The sequence below is a fragment of the Lepeophtheirus salmonis genome, chromosome 3 (assembly GCF_016086655.4).
Source record: "Lepeophtheirus salmonis chromosome 3, UVic_Lsal_1.4, whole genome shotgun sequence".
NCBI lineage: Eukaryota > Metazoa > Arthropoda > Copepoda > Siphonostomatoida > Caligidae > Lepeophtheirus > Lepeophtheirus salmonis.
The window spans coordinates 6,722,260-6,733,042 of NC_052133.2; the positions used below are offsets into that span (position 1 = coordinate 6,722,260).

The 10,783-nt window shown below is 28.1% G+C and overlaps 1 protein-coding gene across 12 annotated transcripts in view; it reads left to right on the forward strand.

Annotated features, from left to right (window-relative positions):
- LOC121114281 (3',5'-cyclic-AMP phosphodiesterase 4C) overlaps positions 1 to 10,783 on the forward strand; it is a 404,803-nt gene that overhangs the window by 354,911 nt on the left and 39,109 nt on the right. For all 12 annotated transcript variants that reach the window (XM_071886962.1, XM_071886960.1, XM_071886959.1 and 9 more), the window contains 2 exons: positions 7,550 to 7,626; positions 9,065 to 9,177. In XM_071886962.1, the coding sequence (XP_071743063.1) occupies positions 7,550 to 7,626; positions 9,065 to 9,177 (190 nt within the window). The remainder of the gene's footprint in view (positions 1 to 7,549; positions 7,627 to 9,064; positions 9,178 to 10,783) is intronic.

Genomic DNA, 10,783 nt, shown 5'->3' on the forward strand with positions numbered 1-10,783 from the left:
AAACAAAATTAACGCTCTATGTGTGAAACCCGAGACTTTTCAAAATATGTGTTTGAGTGGAATTACTACAAAGTCGGTCTTCAATTCTGATCTAGCAAGGATTTACATTCATACCTCTCGCACAAACTCTCATTGAAACTCTCCATCTTTACAGAGCACACACATACTAGTTGTTACTTTCTACTAAGATGTTTCTTTTTCAAGAATTAAAAGATAATGATAGTAGCTATTGTTATAATTAATTAGAGCATTACTATTTGGCTCTTACCAACATATGTACATATATAAATATATATTAATTAACACTCGCCTAAAGTTAGCCAATATTCACATCATGTACAGTTTAAAAATAACATAAGGAAAGAGTTGAGAAACCTAAAAAATGATCACCTTGAATTTTGATTTGTTAAGAATCTACTGCACGATGTGGATATTTTGCCTTTCGAAGTGGTAGGATTCGGATTTGTGAAGAAAATAATTAAAGTATCTTTCTATGAAAGTACCATGCTAATGTCTACATAGATGGAATAAGTGTATGTAGGGTAAATACTCAATCGTTATTACTTATCAAACCCCATTATTTTATTTAACATAATTTTTTAGGATAAAATAAAATTATGCTGGTGTGAGATGCGCTCGAGTCTAAATCAATTATTAGGGATTCTTATCTCGACAGAAAATCTGTTCATGCAAAATGGAGGAATATTCTAAAATCACACTATTTTTAGTTAATGTTATTAAGATAGTTTTGGATAGCCAATGGTAATTGAGTACTTATGCTACATGTAATTTTTTTATTTGTTTCCCCATTGTTTCAATTGTCTTGTTGCCTCTTTCTTGAGAGTCTCTTTTACACAATAATCTAACATATATAACCATAATTATACCATTTATGTTCGTAACATTTTCTTAACAGTTTCATACATTTTGCGTTTGTATATAGCAACTACATAAATACTTAAACTAATTGTATAATTTTATAGATATAAAATATATATTTTTGATAGAATTCCGTTAACAAGATTTTGTCAAGTTTAAGAAAGATATAATTTGTTATTATAATAGTTAAAACATTAGAATTTCAATTGGGACACAAATTCATATGAAATATTCATTACTTTAACAGCTCTGTTTGCGTACTGCTTTTATCAAAAAATGACCCTCCTTGCTTTTAAGCAATGATAATGAGTAAATATGGGTAAAAAATTATTTTAAAGTTTAATTTAAGGTTTAATCAACCTATATTTTTATCAAATTATTAAAATGTACACTAAAATGACGCAAAATAGTATAGCTGCTTAATTTGCTGACTGGTATTACAAAAATGATCCCACCAAATTTTTAAAACTATGTTGAACACCAAAAAAATTATATATGAGTATATTTTAACTAACTTAGTTATAATACAATTGTTTAAGCCATCAAAAGAAGGAATTACGATATGTCTGAATACATGTTTGAACAAGTAAAATACGATGGAAAATAATTACATCTTTCACAGAAGTAGCTAAAACTATTTTAAAATAGTTAAAAAATCTATGGCTCCAAAATTTTGTCAAAGGGTAGTGTTTATATGCTTAATAAAATAATTGTTTTTAGGTTATTCGTTAGAACATTAAACAATAAACTGCTTCTTAATGTTAAAAAATACTGTTTAAACTAAGCAATGGCTTGAAGAGTGTTATAGAGACTCTCTGCTCTATAAAGCAAATAATTTTAAAAGCCTATTTCGGGAAAAAACCCGTTTTTTCTTTGTTAAGACCGGGACTTTTAAGCCCATGTCTTACATCAAATATCAACTTGTATGAGTTATTACCAAAGTGTACGATTCAAGGCAATAAACCAATAGCTCAAATGAAAAAAAAAAGTAATTACTATTTTGTCCGCTTGGGGCGTCTAGTATACTTGAATAATATTCTATTACTAACTAAGCAATCTCCATAAATTTACCCTTTTGAGGGGATGAACAAGGACAAATCTGCATAGGTAAAATAAATTCCATACATCATGAGAGTTAACAATAATAGGAAGTCCTAAAAAACGTCACCAGGCGATGCCAGAAGAATATGAATAACAATAGGGATCTACTTAAATTTGCAAGTGCGTTTCGTCACTTGATTTATAGCTCTGATACGACTCATATTGTAAAAAAAAAATACAAATGAACTAGTTATAAGTAAACAAATTATTTATAAACATTACTCCCTTGTTGAATGATGAAATATGTAACCTGTCAAAATAAAAGCAAGTAATTTAGTCTTTTTAAATATTTTTAAAGTAATAATCATCCGTTTACATTCATACAAAAACTATGATTTACCCTTTTGAGATGACACAAATTCAACTCAAATTTAAAAAAAAAAATATTTATCATAATTAAAGAAACGTAATACAGTAGATTTATTCAAAAGTACATAGCATGGCTGAATAAAAGTCTCATAAATCAAAAGAAAGTTTTTGTTCACCTTTCTCTGTATATACATCTCAAACCCTTATATAGCTTTGAGTATTATGGTCATCGTTGAGCATTATTAAATTTGTTTTACTGGCTATTTTATAATGATGAAAAATATAAATAACATTGGAAAAAAAAGGAAGTTTCCAGTCTTGTTGAAGTGGTCTTACAAAATAACATCTATGGAATTTTTTCTTCAGTCAATATTTCATTTAATTAGTTCATAATATTAGTTTCTATTATATAACTCATTAAGTGTGAAGTTAAATACCTATTAAGAGGAAATACAGTTTTTAACAATTTCGCAAATCTAAAGGTTGTCGATGTGCATTCACAAAATAATAATGAAAAACAACCTATTACAAACCTTCCATTTAATACTTAATTATAATTTTCATTATTATGTGCAAAACATTGTTCGTTTTGGTTCTTTTACAAATGAATAATAGTATAAATCGATGGTTTAAATATGAACTAATAATCTAGATATGAAGTTGTTTTTTTACCATCATATCCTGCAATTTTGCGGGTTTTTTTTTCCTTTTTTTAGATTAATTTCCCAATATCTGACTGAAGGGTAAATTTATGCAATTGAAAATATCTACAATAATTAATGTCAGAAATATTAGATCAATAATATCAGGTGCAAATGCAACAAGAGAGGGGGAATATTGCCATAGCAACTCTAAGAGTGGGGACCCTAAAAATGAAGTAGTATTTAATTACGATATAGTCACTGTTATTTTTATCACGCAGTATCATTTACCACTCTTAATCTTAATGCAGCCCCTCTTCAGCCCTATCCTAAGTTCTCTGGACTTTGCTGATGTCTTAGATATTGCTGCATCTATTATTCTAGTTTCAATTCAATCCTAGTTGCTGTTATGAGAACATGGTGCACAATGGACACGGTCTTTATTATAAAGAGATGCCAATCTGTTAAAGGGCGTCTCGAGGTTGATAAAATCTAGTAAATAATAGTAATTAAAGATATCATAAATTGGTTTGTATATCTTGATTTCATGTTTTTCGGAATTTAGTAATGCAACTACAAATTTTGGATCTCTCCCTCTGTACTTTTGAGGAATTTACATTTTTCATATTCCTAAGATGTCCTTCTTTTATACCCAAAAAAAGGGCCATGGTGCTGAATTCGTATTGGTAGATAAAGCAGAGATGTGAAGTATAATTTGAAATCAGTAAAATTTACCACTAAATTTTTGCTCTTGTTCATTATTTTAGATTTCTTAATAAAAAAATTGGTTTTTAATAGATTTCAATTTGCAAAAAAAAGATTATTTTAAAAATTTCAAACAACAAATTTATATATTTTTTTTATACTATTATAACATATATCATACTGCACATGGGGTTAAACCATAACGAACCGTAATAGTCGTACCAAACTGCAGTACAAACAACCTTATAATCTAATAAATTCGATAATGGAATTATAATTGAATTTGGAAGTAGAAAATAACTGTTTAATTTTCATCAGATCTTAAATGCTTAAAATTTACTCAAAAAAATAAAAATGTAACTATTCTATCAAAAACATATGTTGGAGACTGTATGTTGTACATCCTTTTGACAATATAAACTGGGTTAATCCCAGTACTGAATAAATAATACCTTTACTCCCCCTATCAATAAAAGAATAAACGAAAGAAACACACATCAAAATATAAAGCATTTTGATTGAATTTTGTATGATGTGTAGTAATTGTTTATATATTAAGACCAATTTATTTTTTAAATATTTATGCTTAAACAAATACTATAATTGTATTTTGTTATTTTTTGCTTATTTAAACTTGTTTTTAGACACTTTTAAAGGAAAATCACTCATTTTTGAAGTCATTTTTTATTATAATTAGAGTAGGTTTATTCGGCCCTCCTTGGGACATTAAGAAATTAAAATTAATTTGGAGCACTTCTGCTTCATATAAAACCAAATACAGTAACATTTTAAGAATTATTCTCGTTCATATTTTTAGGTATCTTTGCAGACTTTGTTTAAAAAACTATAAGGTTTAGAAATGAAAATATATTCAAGCGTCATCCGTTGGAATGTTGTTCGCTCAACTGTTATGTGAAGGTCAAATTTTTTTTTTTTTTAATTCTCTCTTCTTTATATTCTAAGCCTTATAAGCTCCTTCAAAAAAAGTGTGCAATAATTCATACCAACATTCTCAGAATTTTAAAGTCTTTATTTTTTGTTTTTATGAAGTAGTCGTTTGTTAGTCAAAATTTTGTTTAAAAAAATGCTATTTTATCGCAGCCATGACATTGAAGGCTTAAAAAACTGTTATCAAACCCGTCACTGGACACTTACTACATAAAAAATATCCACAAAATGCATTGATGGGTTTGACCCGTGATTCCTGGAACAACACACATACAAAAATTAGTAATTAACGGTATAGAGTAAAATCAAAGATTTCAAAGGTGGCTAAAATTCCATATTTATAGACGACTAGGTTATTTGTAAATAAAAAATTCTGGTCTTAAAAAAGAAAACACTTTTTTTTTCGTTGAAAATTGTTTTTGTTTTTTTATTTTTTATATTAGCTTTATGTAACAGAGCCCCCATATCACTTTTAAAGGCATAGCTTAGCTAGAAAGGTATTTTTTCTCATCAAAAAGCATTGTAAAATAAATGTACAAAAGTGTTTTAATTCATTTTTTTTGGAATTAACAAAAGTAGTACACATAGTACGACAACTTAGAAACTAAAGAAAAAATTGTCTGAAATTTCTTGCAAGGTTGAAACTAACTAAAATGAGATTAATTTAAAAAAAATGTTGCCATCTATGTGTGAAGCCTGGGAATTTTCATCCCATGTGTTATATCCCCGACTGAGGGTTTAAAGCCTGAACCCTATATACCTATTTCCTCATTTCTATCTAATTTAAAAATTCATTTATCTTCGTTTTTCTCATTGAAAGAATTATCATTGCATTCTTTTCTGTCTTTTTATAAAAAATGATACGTTGGCGGCGAGTTATTTTTCTCCTGCAATAAACTTTTTTTATTTTAAATTTTTCTCTTTTCAAAATATTATATGCTGAAAAGTTTTTTGTTTTTTTTTAAACTTATCACAACAACGTTATATTTCTAATGATTGACGATATAAAGAACCAACTTGCTTTTTTTTTTTACAAAACTGGTTCCTGCTATTTTAGTATTTCTAAAACTTTTTTTAGCTAATTTCCCATTAACTGGATCTATGGTCCGTTGCATTTTTCTACCTCTAGTGTATTACCCATTATTTCAAGAAAAGCTTGTTCCAGGATTTTATTTCATACGGAAACCTTATCAAAAATCGCTTGAATCGTTTAAAAAGTGAGTACTTTACACTTCCGCTAGTTTGCTTTACAAAACGAAGCTGTGATACAAACACACATACACAGTTTTAGTCGATATAGAGATTAAATATTTCTAATTCAGTTTAAAAAGGATATAGATTATAAAGATATTCCCCATATACCAATCATTAATCGAAACTAGTACTAATTATTTAATAAATCGATGATGATTAGTATCAATCATACTATAGAGGCATAAATAATTTATCCTTTCTTTTTATTAGCTACTTAATTATTCAACTTCATCAGTTTTAGTTGATGTTGCTTTTTTTTGTAAAAAAAAAAATAACAAACTTTTTTTTATAAATTTTGTTTTAACATTAAATAACAATTTCAGGGATTACCAGAAAGAAGTCGAAAAAAGAAGCACGTTCTTAAATATATATATGAAACAAAAATCTCTTATGCGGGTTTCATCTCTTACACACAGATTCCTTCATTGATGAACACTGATCCTGGATTCCACAATTAAGGGAGATTTATTTTGAGATTAATAAATCCTGTGTTCGCTTTTATTTTTCAACTTCCTTGCATAAACTTCTAATATATTGGCTTTTATAACAAATAACAAATAGCAGATATTATAATATATTATGGTGTTATAAATATATTTGTGTGGTATTATTTACATTAATAGCAAAAAATCCAAACTTTTATCAATCAAACGGGATATTTATAAATCAAATTATAAACAATTGTCCTTTTCAACTTATATTTTGTGATTGTTGTAATTCCTGAGTTCTTTTACCTTATTTATATCGGGCAGACTTGACCCTTTGCTTACAGGAATGATATGTTTAAATTGATAATTTAATCTTCTCATAATTTTTTTACCTATATTTTTCTTTATTGTTTGATTAATTGAAAAGTACTCAACCAGTTATTTCACAATTTTTCAATTGAAATTTTTTTTCAAAAAATATTAAAAAATCAAGCCCCCTTCCTGAAAAGAAATGTAATCCTGCGGACGCCCGTCCTTTTGATAACACTTATGTCATTGATGTTTTAGTAGGGATGTCAAAATGGCATCCCATGGCCCACGAAGGAGGTACTCGCTCGCGACGTATCAAATGTTAACTGTTAAAATCGTAGTAAGAAATGAAGTAGTGCCCAAATGAGCATTTACCTGAGCCTGCAGCTGAAGATAGGGTGAAACTTTTTAGAATTTCTCTAGTGAATACCCTATTCCCGGCCGGAATGATGGAGCACACTACTTTTGTTTTTTCGTGGTTTGTTCTTAATTATTTCATGTCGTAGTTGCAAGTTCTAAGCATTTTCTTGTGATCAAGTTTTTTTTTTTAACAGAGTTCCTTCAAAAATTGTTCATAAGTAAATAACCGAAACTTATTTGGAGAAAATGGGTTTCTTCGTGTATATCTAATAAATATCTTCTATTAAAGATAACGAATGACATAAAAATGACAGTTGATTATGTTGTAAGTTAAGAAAATACTTTCTCCCTTCTTGATACAACCATAAAATAGAGTATCTTTGTCCATTTCACATATCTTTTTTCAGAATTAATAAAAACTTAATCTCATAATTGAATCACCCAAAAACTACTCATTATTATTGATTATTTTTTTAACTATCCATTAGTCTATTACAATCTATTTTTATATTGTTTTTATGTACATCAACATTGATAGTTTACATTATTATATTTTATTGAGATTAAAGCCAAAAGGGATTACTAATCAATGTACTTATGTGGTTTTTTTTTCAGCCGATTGAATTCAACTAGAAGACACAATGCAATAACAAAGGCAGAAACACAGTTCAATCATTTGGAAGGCACAAAAGGTACATTAAGCTTTTAAATAGTTTTCCAAACAGACTTAATATTAATAAAAATGTAACCTTAGATCTGTTCGAGAAAAAAATTATTTTGAATTTATCATATTCAAATATGCAAGAATAAAATATTATTCATGGGTCTTTATTGCATTACTAAATAATGAAAAATTTAAATAAATATGTGCCTTGTTTTTGTCTAAAAATAGCTTCGTTGTAAAAAAAAATATGACTTAAAAAAAATATGTTTGTACCTCCTTTAGCACGCGTCTCCTTGTCTTTTTTTCTTGACATTTCATACCAAGTTTTATATTTACAGAGCAAAACTACTCAGTAATATATTACTTTTTTTTTTATAACTACCATTTATGTAGGTACATATTTAACTTGATAAAAAACAGTTATAATAAATTAAGTAATATATTACTTAGATAAGTTCAAATTTTAGTTTTAGTTTCTTTTGTAACATAAACATAAAATTTTTTAATTAAAATTACGATCATGTTTAAAGACAATGAAGCATTTTTTCCAAAAACTCTACACAAAAACAAATAAATATTCACACTCTTGACTGTTTGAAAATAGTACGGAAAAATAACAATAAACCAAAAGATGGTTTTTGAACAGATCTAATTTGTTCCCTCCATAAAAAAAGAGTTACACAGAAACGATAAAGCATTTCGATTGGTAGTTGGGTATGGTAAGGGTGTAGTAAATTAAAATTTTCAATATACTATATCCAAACTTACGAGCTTGTGAAAAGTAGGGGGTAGCATATGAGAGCCACTTCAAGCTTAATTGTTTTATAATTATTTCTTACGGGATTAACTGTTTTGACTTACAATCCCCATCCAAAAACAGACGAAACTCGTATTTCAAGATATGACTGTATATTAATGTATCTCTGGGTGTAATTGCAACGTCTAAAATAAAGAATTTTATTGGGTAAGTTTTTATTACACCAAGATTGACAATGCTCTATTTTGAGTTATTGATTATTATATCAATAAAGTATTTAAATTCTTAATGCAAGAGAAACAAATCTCTGAATTGCTGTATTAAATTTTAATACAAGCCCGAATTAAAAAAAAAAAAAAAAAAAAAATGGACGTCAATGATTACCCTTTTTTTTCAGGGTATATCTTTGCCAATCCTTCGCACATCTTATAGCCTCTATATACTTATTTCTTTATGGTTCCATCTACTAACTAAATATATTTTAGTTAGAATATATAATTGTTATAATAGACATTATCAAGCTAATCTATATTTTCCATTCTTTTGTCAACAAACTTTTCAAACATTAATCATATCTGCAATGCAGTAATTATATGTAGTGTCAAAATCCTTGCATATATTCATAAAAAAAAAAAAAAAAAACCTTATAGCCCACACCCTATTTTCGATATGTGTCTGTAGCTAACCTAAAATTATACAATTATTACAGATGAAAATTATGTACGCATATCTATTGAGACTTTGGAGGAATTGGATTGGTGTTTGGATCAATTGGAGACGATTCAAACTCATAGATCTGTATCAGATATGGCTACAAGCAAGGTAATATTCGAAATATTTAGTTTCCGTTCTTGGTTTAAATTGATTTGCAGTCTTTTTTTTACTTTTGTGGGGGTGTATGAGAAGCAGAAGGACGGAAATGTCCTTCTAATATCATGTGTATATCATATGTTTGCATCTATGTCCCATTTTGAACAAATTTTTATACCTATATAATTGTTTTTAAAGTGTTACTTCATTAGTTTCTGAGTTATCATCAAATTAATGATAGAGAATTCTAAGAATGTTGGATAAGCATTCCAAAGATTTATTCACCTTACGATTAACATGAAATAGGGATATGGAAAGTGAGTTGAAGATGCCTTATTTCTGTTAATCCATTCTTTGTTTTGACAATACTATTACAAAAAAATTATCTTCTACAGTCCACAAAATTTAATAATTTTTTATGAATTTCTTTTCTAGATTATGATTTCTTAGGTATAAATATAATGATAAAAGAGTATTTAAATTGTTAGGTACATATGTAATAGGAACTAATAAGTAGTTATAGGATGATTAAAAAAAATCCATTTTTAATATTTGTAGAACAAGTCCATATAACTAATTAATAAATAGAAGTATGATTAAAAATCTGAGGCCTCATATACAATACATTTTTCGAGACGAGAGCCAAAAATCCAACAATAACGACGGATTTTTTCTCTGCCAATTTGGGCCTGTTACCAAACAATGAAATCCTTGAGTGCATTGACACTTAAATGGAGCACATCGCAATCTTTCCTCTTGGGGACACCCCAAAAACAAAAACCCATAAGGATTTTAGTCTGGTAATGAGGTGGGCATATTTACTATCCTCAATATTTTTCAAATTTTTCAGAGCAGAACTTTTAAGAATTTTTGGAGTTGTGGCAAAGAGCACCATCTTGTTGCCAAAATATGGTCCATTCAGATAATTTATGTGAATATAGGGTTTGACAAAGTCCTGGAGAACCTAGATGAAGGAATTTGAGTCCATTGACAGGGGGAAAATGGTTGGTATGACTTTACCATTGTATGAGATGACACTTATAACCCTAACTGGGGCTGGAAACTTGGTTTAGCTGACTCCTTCCATTTCTTCTATTGACCCAGCAATCCATTTTTTGTAGTTCCTGTTGTAAGATGGGTCCACAGTTAAAGGGTTTTTTTGTTTTTTTTTGTCGTTGAGTAAGTTAAACCCACATCGCCAAAGAGTAAATCATTAATTTGTCACTTTTGGTATTGTTGCTTCAACATCTTCTTTGCAACTGCCACGTGTCACACTTCCTTTGAAAGCTTGAAATCTAAATAATCCAATGATTTCATTGGATTATAAGAGTATTAAGAATAATTACTTAATTGGAAAGGGTTCAATGTATCCAGTTTCAATAAAATTTATTATGTTCTCAAATTTGGTATATCATTGTCAAATTATACCTTGGGGGAACTCTTTCTAAGCCTATACTACTGACTTTAATTTCAATAAGTGTATCTTTTGTATGTAATGTAACATCTCAATTACTTAATGTCATCAATACGATCGAGAGAAAAAAAAGAGTAATATCAATTTATAACTGAAATTTTTTACATTTGACTTTAAACTTTTATTACTTTATCCTAGAATATC